General features: G+C 42.5%; 1 protein-coding gene across 4 annotated transcripts in view; it reads left to right on the forward strand.

Moving 5' to 3' along the window:
* LOC125771769 (IQ motif and SEC7 domain-containing protein 1-like) overlaps window positions 1–16834 on the forward strand; it is a 117677-nt gene that overhangs the window by 82347 nt on the left and 18496 nt on the right. For 3 of the 4 annotated variants that reach the window (XM_049442747.1, XM_049442745.1, XM_049442746.1), the window contains one exon: window positions 15012–15410. In XM_049442747.1, coding sequence (XP_049298704.1) covers window positions 15012–15410 — 399 coding nt within the window. Of the gene's footprint in view, window positions 1–8616; window positions 9027–15011; window positions 15411–16834 lie in introns of those variants that run through there. The other variant, XM_049442748.1, reaches the window with a different exon arrangement.

Genomic DNA, 16834 nt, shown 5'->3' on the forward strand with positions numbered 1-16834 from the left:
GATCCCTCCGTAATCTTCGTCTGCATCATCATCATCTTCATCATCATTAACATCGCGCTGCTACATCGATTTTCGGGCTAATCGGATGCTTCCAGCAAGACCACCCAGATCGCGTACAGCGCTTTCGATCCCGCTGTGCATTCGACCGTCTACCATTCTCAAAGCTATGCTTCCCGGATAGTTTGTGTACATGGAGAGAGACTCAAAACATTAGCCCTTGGCTCTCTGTTTCGAGGTCGTCGATTTTTTTCCAGAATGTCCCGCATTTGGTTATGTAAACCAGACAAGAATCAATGATTCTGAAGTTTGTAGTTGTACATAAATCTTAACATCGCTCACAAACAGTGCAGCATCCCGATGTCTGGTTTGATCCCAAAACGATTGTCCAAAAAACAAGCAGTGGCACAAGTGTTTTCACTAGTTAAGATCGGAATGAAAATGCAAATATCACATGTTGTCTTTGCCGGCGACGATTGCGTTATGAAAATGTCAAGTGTTTCATCTTGGCCCGCCAACCTTCTTCTGGCGGCAAAACTACAAATATTTGGATCTTCTGGACGACAAATTATGCATGCAAAAGACGTCCTGTGAGTTCCCTACCCCTATCGTCAAATCGGTCGGACATCTTCAAAATGTCTGAAAAGGGAATGTACGACAGAGCATGACGCCTGAGAGCAATTAGCCTCGACACAAGATCTCCGCTGGACGTCGTCCTTCGTCGGCATTGGAAAACTGGGAATTTCCAGCATATTAGAATTGCTTATGCACAAACCATTTCGTTTGTATTTCCAATTTCGAACCCGCAACAGTGCACAAATGCATACAAATGCGTACTTCCGCTTAACACAGAGAAACCTTCAGAAGGTAGGAAATTCAGTCCCCGTGTCCTTTGAACCTGGGATGGCAATTAGTGCCAGTATTATCTTGCCCTAGTGAGATGTGCGGAAGAAGTGGAACTTTTGATGCACAAATGAACTTATCGAAACGTAATAAGATGTGAGGTTAAATCGAGTTGAAAATTAATAGAACTGTACAAATTGGTAATTTTGGATTCTGTGTGCACAACATAACGTGTATTAAAAGTATTCTTGATAGTAGTAGATATATGTACGCTGGTTTTAACAAGAATAGTAACACATTATTTTTGTTTGTTTCTTTTCAGGTATGCATCCATAAAGTGGCTGAAATGGCGTTACCACCATCATAAGTAAAGATAGAGTTAAAGAAAGAAAACATATCAAATCTCAATTATGTTGAATTTACAACCTTTTTAAAAGGATCAAAAACAACTTTGCTCCTGCTCTGAGTTGCTATACTTCATGTTAGAATCATCCTCCTGAAACACAGCATGAAATTATCTTTAAGAACTGAAGGATCCAGTTGAAATTTATCTCTTAATGACTGTCGCAATTAAAAGTTAAGAAAACGGACTTTGCCCTTCCCGAAGCAAGAATTCTCATTAATTTTCCGTAACGTTCGCATTCCCTTACGGTCCCTTACGTCATTGTGGTCAGCTAATACAAACAGTGTAGTAAAAAAATGGACAGCTGTTTTTTGCTTACAGCAAAAATAGTTTCATCTACTATAGGCATAGTTATCAGCAAAGCCATACCCGAGATAGAGAGAGAGAGCGCGAAATAACATTTCACGTCATGCTCCAACCATCCATCTGTAACGATGGGTTGTGGAATTGAATTTTACTTTTAAGCCTGCCAAATTCATAGCTTCCCACGTAGCAACAGCGTGTCCTTTTGAATGCTGCCAGCTAATGATAAGACCATCCAATGCTACGCTTGTGCACTTTACTGTAGGCTCCCCTTTTTTCTCGCTTTACCGTGACGCAAGCAAAAGTGGGCAGCTTCATATTCTATCGAACCGACTCCCACAACCGTGATAAAAAGTGGGGTGAAAACTTTTCCTGTTACTCATTCTCCAACGCGTACTGGTCGCGGATCAAATCCCTTCAGAACCGGGTGCTGCATAAAAATAACTTTAAACCATAAAAACAATTCTTGTGCTGCTGGGCCGGGAAGGTCAGGACGTATGCTTCGGTCGTACGCATATCGTTCCACTGGGGATGTACGTTTAATGGTGATGGGAAAAAGGGATCTATACCATTTTCGGAAAAGGGGCGTTATATTCTTCCCCCCAATGCGCAAAAAGACGACAAATACCCCTGTATCTGTGTTTACGGCGAATGCTGCAGCTCTGAGGTTTCGTCTAGAAGAATTTGAACGTTAGGCGTAGAAATATGGGCACGAATTTTGTGTTTACTTCCAAAAACTAAGTAAAGTTTCTCTTGGACTCAGTAAACAAATGGTCGCCTAAAATATTTTCCCCCAGCTAAAGATGGATTGGAAAAGTACTTCTTAACGTAACATGTTTGCAAGGAAGCGCATATCGATTCGTTCTGATTTCTACCATCTCAAAGAAAGTCAGCAGTCTGCGGTCTTCCTTTTTGGCCAACCTCATCCCTCCAGGGTGGATAATAAAAATCCTGCCGGGTCTTGTGAACAGGCAAACGGAAATGGCACCCTTATTTATTACTTTTCATATCGAAAAACGACAAATTAAAGCGCTTGTATTGACGACGTCGTGAAGCATGCCTGTCGATAGCACAGAGCCTATAAGCCGTAAGAAGGCCACATTCTTCCACCCTCCTGCGAAAGAAAATCGAACAACAGTGGGGAATAAGGAAAGGTCTTTGACATTTTCCCTTAAAGGACGAAGCGCTTGATGTATTTTCACTCCATCGAATCAATAATACGCGCGGACAGGCTCACGTAGGTTCTACGTTGTACTACGGGCGACTTTTCTACCGCCTTTGCAAAGAACATTTGCTGTTTGCGTTGGAGAACGGCAGGGCGTTTGCCAAAGAATCAGGAGGATATGATTTAGCTATTGATTTTACGCTTTGCTTCTAGTTCTTGTTTACATCTGCTAAGACTTCCCTTTTTATATTTGAGGATCAAGCGGCATGAAGACTGTTATTCCTTCCCAGATCTTGTTGATTCGTGACTTTTGCTTCTTAAAATATATCTTTTTTTCTGGTAGCCGGTGATAACGAATCACGGAAAACACAAAAACAACCAAGATAAATAGAAGGTTGTTGTGTTTTGTGCGGGATAAATGATTTGTGCTAATCGCGCAAACCAAGATGGAGGATCATTATCGTTTGCCGCAGGCTTGAATATTTCGAGACAAGTTATGGCAAACCTTTTCATTCGTCCAAAGAAAAAAAAAGTTATGATTTAACACAAAGGAAGTTACACATTTAACCTATAAATGGTGCCCTTTTTCTGCAGTAGCATGCTCCATTTGTTTGATGGAAGCTTTGTGATGGCTAGAAAAGCCGCTTCTATTAAGACTACGGAGTATCCTTCGTTCAAAAAAATAAATAAAACAACACATTTGCAATACAATACGCGATTCCAAACAGAAGATTGCACAACAGTACATGTTTTGTATTTTTTGTTGTTGCCGTGAATCATGTCGAAAATGTTCATTAGAAATGTTACACTCCTGAATAGAGAAGTCTGCAATGTGCACAGTTACTATACGTTACAAAAGAAAAATCCGACTCGGCTGGTATGGTTGTTCCAGGGTGAATAACCTCAGTACATTCACAGCATCCCTTAGACGGAAATGGAGAGACTCCCTTTTATATATTTTCGCATAATTTGCTCCACCTTTCGACTTGCCCGACGCCGCACTCTTCTAATGCGCCATTTATTAGGCCGAACAATAATCGTCATTTTAGTCAGAATGTCTTTATGTTTTTCGGCACATTTCCATGAATGTGCTTATGATGGAGAACCAGTCGAAGGAGCAAACCGTTCGCTGTGGGATGTGGAGGAGAATTTCTAAATGCGTCCTGCAACGCATGCCCGGTTCGGTAATGGCTTTAAGTGTAAGTCTTTTTTTTTGGTTAGGTGGTATAATATTCGTAAAAGGGAGGCTCAATATTCAGCTTGCCGGGGGAAGTATGATTTGGTGGTACTGAGCCGTACGAATTCTATTAGGGAAACTTCATTTTCGGGTGTCGAAAGAGAGGCTACGCTTCCAAGGCGATTCACTGCATCACCCTTATTTTTCCTTCATCTTTACTCAGGAAGGTTGACTATCCACAACGAGAAGCCGATACGTGGTGAAGAAAATTTGCAGGGAAATTCATACTCCCTGTTTCTTAACGTACAGAAGGCGAAATATATGCTCCCAATTGTGGAACGTAAACGGTAAAACCATCCTTTAACCCCATGCTATTTATTGTTCACCGGTTTTCTGCTACCTGCGCCACAGTAAATGGTCCACTACGTGTGGTTTGGCATAGTGGAAGACATACTATTATGTCTGGGACTGTCACGTGTGCAGCTCTTCGTCCAACGTTCTTGCCTCCTATAAGTGGTCGTACAATTTTACATTTTAACCAAGAACTATATTTTCGTTATCTTTCACCACAACGTTGATGCAAAGGTATTTTTGCCAAGAGAACGTTTTGCGATAAGGACAGCAGTTGAAGAAACTTCAAGAATCACAGTGAAACAGTAATGTCTCCTTTTGTGTCCCCATTCGTACAGCTTTGTCGGGCATTTTCTGCTCTATCTCGGCACGTATCGTTGACAATCGTTAAAGTCTTGTGTGATGACTTTAGAAACGTATCATGAATCTGGCATGTTTTATGCATGGATAAAAGATACATCGCGAAACATATCTTTCCCCTTCTAACAAGGAACTGATGAATGGTTAATTTAAAAATCTGGTGACAATCTGCAATATCTGAAGCGTGTCAGGACATTCCTGCCAAGTATTGCAGCTATGTGCAATGTGCATTTAACCACTCCTTTTCCCAAGGATGGTAGACGAGCAGTTTTGCAGAAATGTGTAACTTGCACCCATTACAACGTGATAGCCCTACAGTACTAAGCCCTGCCCTATCCCCACGCCACCATCACAGACTCATTTGCAAGTGTAATGATCCGTCCGTAAGGGTCATAACACGATCGGCACTAATCCAACTAAGAGGCAGAAACAATCCAGGCTCTTGGTACTCCGCTTAAAGCTTATTGGAAAAGTGCAGAGGCACGCAAAAGAAATGCTGCCATTTTGCCATTCGCTAGCAGAACGTATGTGCGGTGGAATGGCTGGTGCCAAGCTACCATTAAGCCTAGCACACTTTGCCTCGCTAAATGTCTCCTAATGCATAATAACAAGTGTTTCGTGTGCAGCATGGTACACATTTTCTTCACAGCTATATACCATTACTACTACTATTGTGCTTCTACTGTTGTTACGCAACATGCGGAATGGCGAGGCGTAATGTGTGCATTCTAGTGGAACGTTCCGACGAGTTCCCGTCGGACGTTGGTGGTTGATGGCTGTCTTATTTCCTGTTAAAGAAGTGTTTTTTTCTCGAATAAAGTGTTAAGACAATTACAGGACAATTCCCTTTGGAGCAGTCTTTTGTCTTTTTTATTGTTGTTAAGGAAAAGGATTTGTTTAAACATTCTTTGCTTTCATGTTTCATTACGTATTATTCGCAATTCTCCACAGGCAGAAAATTATTCATTATTAAATGGTATTAACATTGAGTTAACAACAGATTTAGTAAATTCAACCATTCATTCATAAACTGCTGGAATTGTTGTCGCTTCTGCTGTGGAGGTGTTGGGAACCTTACAACTTCCAAGAACCCTGAGGCATTACACTTTAATTTTCCAACTTTTCCTTGCACTTCCCGCATCTTTTAAACGTCTTTTTCCTCCAAAAAAACAGACAAGAGTTTATTCTTTGTCTGGTGTTCGTTCCTTTTTTTGTTCGTCTTGTGGAACATCCAGCGTTGCTAGATGCTACTGCTGCTGCCGTTCCTGTTGATTTACGCGTGCACTCTCTTCCATTTATCACTCTCGCGGTTTCGCTATTGCTCTCATCCAGATTACTAAAGGTTTTTGTTACAGTAAAGTCTCAAGCAGTCTCCAATGCTACTAAAGATAGTTCAGAAAACGTTGTTTTACTGTTGGAAACGTACTAGTAAACTATGTTTAGTTCTATACTAACGTATTAGAGAAATATTTAAATATTTACTTCATAAAACTTAAAAAAACACTCTTATAGCATCAATATCTATACGCAAACTACAGTGTAAAATGTTATTTTACAAGCGTTATTTGTAGTTTGTTTAAAAACCATTGGCTGCGACCGCTGGAAAGCAATACGATAAAAAAACCAAATCAAGAGACTCTACTGTACTGTCTCTTTCCTCTCTGTTTTTGTTTTCCATCCTATTTTTGATCACTCGCGCTCGCCTTGTTGCCTTTATTACGCATTTCAATCCTGTCTCCTTTTGTTGTCAGATTTCTTTGCAAAAAATGTGAAAAAAGGGGAAAAAACTTTTTTCGGGGTGATTTGGTGCCTTTGACGCACACACTATCTACTCACTCTCTAAAACACAGCAAACACACGCACACGAATACGGTTATCCTGATTCGTTCTTATGACGTTGCATTTCGCATTGGTATGCGAGAGAGTAGCGTTCGTCCTTGCGTAGTTTACGCGATGTTTTCATCGTCTATCCACGATGCCCGTATAGCAAAATATGGGCATTTAAACTACTTGACGCGAAGCCACTGCTCGAATCGGAAAACCCTATGTGCCTCTCGCGCGCCCGTATTCAAAAACGTATCGCGACCTCTCGTTCTGTTTTTGATTTTTTGAGCTTTTACATGATTTTTAAGTAGGCGGGGCTGTAGCACCGCTCTACAATTATAGTGTAAGACGTGTAACAGTGTGTGTCATGTCGCATGCTTCGCTGCATGGCAAACACGACGACACACGAACAACACCGAAGAGGACGACAAAAACACGATCCTTCACTGCACACTGGATTAGGGTGCGCGTACGATGCGGCAAACAGCGCAAGAAGAAAAAACGATCCTTCACTGCACACAGGATTACAGTGTGCGCACGGCGAATGACGCAGCACAAAAGAAGCACAAAAGGAAGACGAAAACACTATCCTGTACCAACGCGTACAATATGTTTGACACTATTTGTCACCAAAATACACGCATAAACATTCACACACCAAACACAGCACCAACAGAATTCATAGTCGTGAAAAAAGGGGAAGAAGTTTCCACAACATGCACCGAAAGTTTTTTCCCTCACTACATTTCAATGCGCTTGCCGAAGCAAGCACGGAGTGTAGGGAAAAAACTAACACCACACGTTAATGGCATAAAAAGGCACATCAACTCTACATAAATCACAATACTGGTCAGCATATTGCACTGCACAAAGCAATCGCGCATACTTGCAAACTTCCGCGCATCATTCACGCACAAACAAATATAAAATTTGCTAAGTCCCACAACACGTCCACCCTGGACTTAGCGCACAGCAAACTGAGCTCGTCACAGTGTGGGATGAACGCTAGAGTAAGGACGCAGGATAACAATGTAGGTCAGAACGAGATGGAAACAATTCTAGCTTCAACAAACTCTGTCGGCTCACACACACAATCAAGGGTTTCATGCTTTTTTTCGGGTTTCGCCGTCGTTTTCCATGTTCTTCTTGATCTTTTACCGTAATTTTCTCAAATTTGAGAGAATTTTACCGTCATTCTCTCAAATTTGAGGTCTCTTTGTCTGTCGGGTGGCTTCCGTACCTGTTCTATCGCTCTCTCTCTGTTTCTCGCTCATACTCACGCACAAATCCTTAGCGAGCACAGCGTATCGTACGCACACCAACGTACACAGCGGCACAGCAAACGCGTTCTCTGCGCTACGGCCTGCACACGCGAGACTTCTTGAATGCGAACCTCAAGTCAGAAAATAGCCGTCCGTCTGTGAAGACGCGCGTCCACGAGTCTTCTCTCCGGGAGGGTTTTGCTTCGTTCGATCCCCTTTGTGACGCTACAGCACACAGAAAACCCGGTGCGCGAGCTCTTGTGCGTGTTTTTTGCTTTTGCGAAGGATAATAAAGTATGAACCAAGCGTTTTATTTCATTCTTGGTAGGAAATTTTCGACATTCGTCTCTGCGTTGTCGACTCCCTGCGCCTGTGTTACGTGGTGATAGTGGTTAACCTCGTTCGCGAGTGGAAATCTTGCGTGAAAAAGGACCGTTGTTGCGTGGAAACGAGTGGAGAGAAAATTGTAACGATTAAATTCTACGATAAGGCGTCGTAACCCGTCGTGTTTGTGTCCTGTTATGGTCGATTTTTTCTGTTGTGTTTTGTGACGTATGCTGACGTCGTGTATGGTACCGGCAGTGGTGTGTATGGGCTCTAGTATCCTGATAGAAGAAGTTATATCGATCACAAAAAATAGAAAGAGCAAACGAGAGTGTGTGCTAGCATATAGTAAAAGAGAATGAAATGAGAAAAAGAGTGTGTGTGTGTGTGTGTACCGCTGCCAACTGATTAGTTAACTTTCCGTGAATAGAGGTATTGGCGTATTTAATTTGCATAAAATAGCAATGAATTGTCGTGCGAGCTTTGTAATAGCTTGCAACTAAAGCATACTACAAAGCGCAAAGTGAAAGCGATGGTTCAACAACGTCAAGAGAGCAAACGCAGTGTTGTGTAACGTTGGCATAAGAATTATCGCGACCAATTCGTCCTGTGATAAATTAGCTGTGCAAAACTGTACCGAAATCGATTGACGGTATTTGAGTTTGGATATTTGTGCACATCCATTCTTGTAGAGGAAAAAAGTGTTCTTTACCTATCGGCACGCATCGACTCAAAAGGACACACCGGATAAGCTCTAACAGATGAGTGAAGAAAGATGAATCAGTGACGCGGAAAGCGAAAGCGTACTGATAAGAAACGGCTTCAATTTAGCAAGCACACATACACACATACCCACACCGTCCTCAGACAAACATAAAGCGTGTGTGGGAGGCGTCTGTGCGTCCCCCATCCACCGACCCAAGCCAGCATCATCGCGTACCCACGAGACACTCGCCAGCAACGGGCAGCGGCCGCCAACACCACCAGCGAGGAGATGTTACTATTTCAGATACTAAAGTATTGATTTTCATCTCCACCAATACATTTGCGCTGCAACCACCCGAAATGCTACCCACCCTTATTTTACGCCCATATAAACAATTACGCACACAAACAAACACGCAAAAATGTGTAGTGCGCACGACGCCGTACTACGAAGCCAAAACTCTGCGTTTGCGAAAAGGCTTTATTGAAGGAAGGAACCTAGAATATCCTTTTTTTTACCATTTCCCAACTCATCACCTACATACTACTGAAAGGGAAACTGTAAATGTATGGCCATCAGTGTGCGTGTGCGTGTGTGTTTGTTTGCGTAATGTTTAGTATCTGCCCATGATCTCGCTTTATCATCAAAAAAGGATACGCGGGCGGGCATGATTCGTTTAAGGATGTGTGGGACGATGAAAAGCTTTGCTGTGTGAATTTTAAACATTGTTATCGCGTGTGGTTGTGTGCGTTTGTATCTTAGATCTATTAGGTTGCATCTTCATTTGTAATTGTGTGCCGGCTTTTTTGTCGTTCGTGCGTGCTTGTGTGTGTTTAGTTTGTTTAAATGCTTCTTTTTTTGAATGAACTTTTCATTTCATAAGGACTTTCATTTATGTGTGTGTGTTTTTTTTTTAATTATTATTTGTTTGTATTGATTTTGTATGTTTTATGTTTAATTACAGTAGTATAGTTACAGCAGAACTATACTTTCTTGAAAATCCGTGCTTGCTGTATGTAGTACCATAAAAAAAAGTTTCAACAAAAAAAAGACATTCCACAAGTGTGTGTGTTTTTGTTTGTTCGTTGTGTTTTGTGTTTTTTTGAGTGTGTTGCTTAAGTTTCAATCGTCCAGAATGATCATTTGTATCTCAGGATTCATTATCGGTGGAAGGTAGTTAATTTTTCTTATGCTTTGTTTTATATGTTTCCTATGTTTTATACATCACCCTTTATTACGTTATTGCCATAGAGTTTTGAAAATTTAATTATTAATATAGTTTGTGTCAAAATGCACTCTTCATGTTCATTTTTGCCGCACGAAACCCTCTTCGAACCGCCATGCCCTTCCACTTGCATAACATTACCCGTCCCCGTGCTTTGAGTTTTCCGTCAAATTTTCACCTTTTCGCTCGGGCAACTTACACTGCACATAGTGCCCTTCGGTTGTAATAATCCCTAAGCTCCTAAACAGATACAACGCCGTTCCCTGTCTGCTGCTGGCTGTGTACCACGCCTGATGGTGTTCGGTGCGCTGCAGAAGTTCTGAACCATATAATTAGTGCGAGTTTGCCCTTATGCGGCGGAGCCCATCCGATCGTGAAAATAGGCAACTAGAATGCGGATAATAAACATTGGGGTGTAATTTTTTAATGAATAAGGGACACACCGGTGCGCCTCGGTGTGTTGTTTTATGTTCAGAAATTAACACACACACACACATCGCCTCATAGGACGAGGAGCATTCTCGTTGGTATTTCCCATCGTATTTTTAACGATCCTGTAGGAAATGAAAAATACAAATAAGGTTTTTCGCTTCGGGCCAAATACATAAAGTTCTTTATTCTGCTCTCTGTAGGACGAGTTTAAAGTTGCGGTGTGCGATTTCGAGACATCCTCAGTCGAATGGAAAACCTTTGGCAAGCTATTGAATATCACCTACGGCAGCAGGGGAAAAAATACACCAACAGAAAGAACGAAACTCAATTTTCATAATTTTCCCGGCCACGAGACACCTAAGTTTTTTTTTTATGCTTTAGTACCTGGAAGGTTTTAGTCTGTGTCCGACTTTAAGCAAATATGTCGCGTCACGGCAGCCGTATAATTCGTGCCTCCGGTAACCGGATGATGATGATGTTCCCCTTTTTCGGATGTACTTCCCATCCCAAAACGAACCCATCATTTTACCAGGCACGGACACCGGAAACGATTTTTTTCGAGCCCTTGTGCTTCGCTAGCATAATCTACAAACCACATTCTCCCATCATTAATTCCGTTCTATTTGTTGTGAAAAGCAGGGGAAGAAAATAACTTTTATAGCATATGGACACATTCCAACAATATTCTGTTATGCAATCGCGTGTTCTTGCGATAGGGATGGGGATCACTTTGGAAGGTATTTTGCACAAAAATGTGCTCTACTAAAAAACAAGCATACTCTGTACAAAAAATTCTTCCACGAATTAAGGTGACATCGCTTATTTTGTGAGTTTTAGGTTGGCAAATAATTGAAGACTTTGCAATAATAAATTAGAGAACGCATTAAATCAAACATTAAAAAACATTTTTCAAACACAAACTTCCCCAATATGGCCACCGTCATGTTGTGACGCACTTATCGTACGGTGTCGTCATTGTGCCCTTCCTTTTACTGAGAACCGACGCCGTCTACCGTGCGCGTGTCGAAGTTGGATGCTCATAAAATACGCCCCCAACGCTGCCTGGGGTAGAGAAAGCTTCCTGGTTGTGGATGTAACACACTCAGCAGCAGGAAATTCCCCAGTAAAATGCGAAATCACTCATGCTGACGCCAAATGGGGCGTCACAGAACACGTATAAATATGATCGGGCACTGTCTCGGGCCAACCGAGTTCGAAACATGGCAAAAAATCTCATAAATAAAATCCACCCGTGACCACTGACCATATTCTAGTCATAAAAGCGTCTATGTTGTCGCTGCACATATACAAAAAAAAAGTTCAACTGTTTTCCACTCGAAAAGATATATGATTTTGCTCGTAGTACAGAAGTGCTTTTTTACTGAAAGTGGAAAGAAAGTTTCTGCAAATGTTGTTTCAATTTCGGAACGACTGCATTTTGGTGCAAAATTAAGAAACCTTATAGAACTGGTAGCTATTTTTTGGATGTACTGCAGAATTACCACTCGGTGTAATTGGATGCGGTTCATGGCTTTTCCCTGTGGTGCCTGTGTGAAGCTGTCTTTTCGGGTAAATGATTAAAAATGCTTAAAGAACAGATCAACTCAACTCGGTTTGAACGGGTTCAGACGGACACCGCATGTAACCAGGTGGCACTGTAGCTTCTGCGGCTAAAAGAGTCCATCAACCTTCACTCCGTGACCCAAGAATACCGACCGCAAGAAGAAATTTCACACACCACTAACGCTTCTTGACTCGTGTACCAGACTGTCGGGGTGTACACCTATGGATAAACCGTATACAGACCGGGCATGTACGTCTTATGCGCTGGTGCGGCAATGCCTTACGTGGCTTAATAAAGTGGAATGCTAGCGAAAGGGAAAATTATTTATTAATTCAAGCTTGGTTGATCAACTGGAAATATTTCGTTTATACGTTCTCTGTAAGGGTTCTGACTCCTGAACAGTGAGCAAACTGTACCCATGTTTGGTGGTTTTCTTTGAACTCATTTTATCCACAAGTATTGACGTACCGTTTGTGAAGAGATACGATGTACATAAGGAAAGGCCATATATTCTTCACGTTCAGCTAGACATTAATGTTTGCATCATCATCATCGAAACTCTCGGTTCTCGGATGCATCCGTAATCTGGTGAGCCTATTTTTAAGCTCCTGATGCAGTTAGACTGCGCCCTAATTGCATCCACGCTGCTACTGGGGAATTTTATAACACACATCACAGAACATGTGTTTCGTGTTTTCCGCTCACCGCTGGTATGCTTTTCCTTATCGAGTGCCATGCCGCGGTATGTGTTGTTGTTTTGTACTCTATTTTACCACCTCCCAGACACTGGTTTCTGCCAGACGCATCCAATAGTGTGTTTTTTTAAACGTACTGAATTCATTTTCATCTCACCAGCCATCGGTACAAAAGTGGTGGTGTAAACATTTGGCGTTCCTATGGAAAATGGAATAGCTTCTTTCTTTCCACTTAATTTTGACGCGACGCTCAGGCCCTTTCAAAGATGTCTGTCTTCGACGTTGTCTAGAGGCAATGGTTGGTTGGCTGGTCGTGTATTATGATGAGGATCAGATTGCGCTGTGGAGAACGAGAAACCCCGGCGAAGAAGTGCAGTAGCAGCTGTTTCGCTTTGTTGCAATCTAGTCTGTTCTACGGAGGCATCCTTCCCGGCCTCCAGACATATGGTCAACGAAAGATACGCAAGCTCTAGAAACCCAAACAATAACCGTGGCTGCCAGAGCGTCGCAGCAGGTAGTCCATCAACCGAAGCAGCTGAGATTCATCTTTTAGCCGTTTCGTTTTTGGCCACATTCTTTGTTTTCTTTGTTTGTTACTTGTGGTATAGATAGTTTTTCGTTCTGAGAAGGACTGCTAATGAACGACACATTCTCCAAAACAAAAAAAAGCAAATCTGGATATGTTAGACGCACTTATGGCGCGTGGCTTCATCTCATCTGATCAAGATTTCTTCCACCGTGTGTGGGAAGACACTCGCGTCCACTATTTATCGATCGCCAGAGCAAATGTGACTCGTGTACGTCATCACTGCGCGTACCAACTATTCGGAAGTGTGAGACGAAATTTCATTTTCAGATCAACTTTTTTGCTTCCTCTCTAGAGACGCACAAAAAAGGGCAGAAGGCCGGAAAAGTGCTCTGGTTGCTCTGCAGTCAAGAGTTCCTGCAAAGAAATGTTGAAATTCCCTACACCCAAAGGGAAAACTTCGAGGAGAAAAGATTTATCCTCCGTCCGGGGTGCAAAGTTTTCGCCTGCTTTGCACAAAAACGGAAGGCGATATCGATGGTACACTTTTGCTCGCTTGTCTTTCAACAGCTCCTTTAGAACAGTTAGACGCAATAAGGATTTCGGTTTGAAAACTTCTGCACTGCAAAGGCAAGGAAAACAAAAAGTTTCACAAAACAAAACTTTGTCCTTCTAGTGTTTCCGACACGCCTGGTAAGCAAGGTGTGAAGATGCTATCTTTCACACATGATCCCAATAAAAATGAACCGATAACTTATGTATCGTCTCCAGGATATTTGGGAGATAGAAATTTAACAAATAGTTGAAGTTTTCTATGTGTTTTGTGCGATACTAAATGTCACTAGAGAATGTAATTTTCTACAAAGTTTATACCACTGACCGGATTCTGATATTGATTTCATGTTTTTTCTTAACGTTCGCTTTTCAGACGCTATTTCCCAACGCGTTCCAGAATAATCTAGTATTGCTGAATGTTTTCTTGTAGAACAGAATGCAGCTATAACTTTTCTAGTTCCATGTTTTTCTTTCATATCCCAACATCAAGACACTTCGTTCGTGGTGTTGCGTTTAAGTTATTTCCAAATCGCAATATCCCGTCTTTATGTCTCTATCTATTGTGTTATTCACCACACCTCAGTGTATTACAGTACCATGTCCTATTCATAGCTCTGAAAACCACATCCCTATTTCCACGATTCAGTAACACACATCTTGTGACCGTCTTTCCATCCTAGATTCTGTATCTCCTTGGCCAATCAGGAGTAGCTTCTGGATGGTCCAGATATCCTTTTTCCCTCCATCAGACACACACGGGGTCTGATTTAATTACCGGCTGCATTTGCAGCGCATTTCTGTCTGCTGCGTCTTGCGCATTTTCACGCAGTTTGCTGCAGATATAGATGCTCCGTAATACCTGTTTTCTGTCTTCAACATCCCTCCATTTATTCCATGCCCGTACTTTATTCGCAAACGCGGTACAGAACGGTAAAAGACCATGGGAAAATTTGCCCAAAAGCTTTCCACAGTCCCTTGAGCCCCGTTCCCATTCCCTACCATATCGTTCATGTGCGTATAAAGTGTGTGCGAAAATGAACCATCTGCTCTTTTGCGGGCTTTTTGTGTCCACCTTTGTTGCTTTTGTTTTCACCATCAGCAGGAATGCTTACCATTTTTACCTTTCCATTTTTGTGGATTCGCCACCATTTTTAATCACCTTTCTCTCTTTTTCTCTCGTTTTTGTTTTTTTGTTTTTTTCTCTCTTTCTATACATTTTCTTTCACATGTGATCCTCTGCTCGTCTTTCGCCTTCCTTCCGAAATCCGCATCCGTCCATGTGTGTTTGTGCGAGCGTAGTTTTCCACAAAAAATCGATCGCCCGGCGCAGATCTACTCCACACATCACCATCATCCGAGCAGTGGTGGCAGTGTTGCCAGCAACAATGGTTTGCTCGCTAGCGGTGGCAGCAGTAGCCTCGGTAGCAGCAGCCTGTGTGGAGTCGGACCCGGTGGAGGATCGTACGTCTACGTGCACCAGCAGCAGCCCCAACCGAACCACCAACAATCAACGCAGCACTATGTGTCCCCGCAGCAGCTTACCTACCATCTGCATTCGGCGGCTGGTGGTGGCAACACCACCGGCAACGGATACCATCACCATGGATCGCACCAGAACATCGCTACGCCCACCCTGCACAAGAAGGGCTCCATCCGCAGCAATGGCGATGTGCTCAAGCGAACACGTGTGCAAAATGCGTAAGTACACCCCGTGTGATATTAGTTGATAAGTGAAACAATGCAAAGGGATTTGACCGCAACGACATCTTATTTACAATTATGTCCACACAAACACCCCGCCGTAATGGCCCTGCTGTCAGGTCGGTTCATAGCCAGCGGCAAGCTCATCCGCTCATACGTGATGCGTGCCTGGAAGTACATTTAACGAATTAAGATCTCGACCGGGTTTTGATTAGTTTCACGAAACGACTTTATTAAATTACACCACACCTTCAGGTGCACACGGTGAGCTGTCGAAATTGGAGCACACACTAAAAGGCTCCAATCGAGGATTAGGTCATAATGAGGTCCTAATCCAATAGAACTTCCCTGTACGTACATACGTACGTTACGGAACGCTGCGGTTATGCAATTTGCCATCGTCGGTAAATTGAACGAGCGTTTCGAAACTATCAAAAAGTTGGTTTTTTGTTTTGCGATTTCGCGCTTGATAAAAAAACCCAGTTTCCGGTCACCCAACAACGCCCTGATTTGCTCGATTTAGTCAACAAATTTGATGAGTATCGCATGGGCACACGTTGTACAACGACATGAATTTGCTCTTCCAACAAAGGACAAAAGCAAGGAAATGCCACTCTCCCATTTCGGTCCGTGTACCTTTTCCCCTTGTTATGGTATGGTACTTTCGCTTTGCCTTACCCCTTGGAGTGCTTGTGTTGTTTTTCGCTTCGATGTACATCACACAACAATGGATATTAATTACTAGACATCATGCCAAAAACACACACACCACTCGGGCGCGCAATAAAATCCCTGAGGGTTGATTTACAGGTAACTATAGCCGGTTCTCAGCGTTCCACGAGGCGTTGCACGTAAAGTAATTTATCACCACACAATGTCCAAGGCTGTGGTGTTACAGCGCATGGGAGGGTGCCATTGCGAAAAACTGTCGCCCAACTTATAACATGATCAATTGTTCTTTAACTAACAGAGAGCACCATGTTCTGAAGCAAGAAGAAAACAATGCAGAGAATGGCTTGTCATGGTCACTTTCGTTTAAAATATGGGATCTTTTATTAGATCTCGGTACTAATCCATTTTAAGCCTTCTAACCCACATCACCGAATGTACCTTTTGAACCGTGCTTGAAGTTTTCAAACATAGCGGTCTAAACGCTTTTCCAGCAAACCTCAACATCGCCCGAAATTCTAGTGAATTCCAGCAAAATTTGGTTGGCACAACTCTTTTCCCCCCTGTGCGTTTTTTCGTTGCCCTGCTCTGGTTGGCCACACATGTAAACACAAGTGCGCTCGTGGTGATGTTGATAATGAAATGTATGATGTTTTTTTATGTTGTTTTCGTATCATCACTACATCGCGCGCCTCAACGCTCTTTGTTTTTGGACACGCGGCGAATTCTCAAACAACTCTTTCCACTGAAGT

This window comes from Anopheles funestus, chromosome 3RL, assembly GCF_943734845.2.
Source record: "Anopheles funestus chromosome 3RL, idAnoFuneDA-416_04, whole genome shotgun sequence".
In the NCBI taxonomy this organism is placed as follows: Eukaryota; Metazoa; Arthropoda; class Insecta; order Diptera; family Culicidae; genus Anopheles; species Anopheles funestus.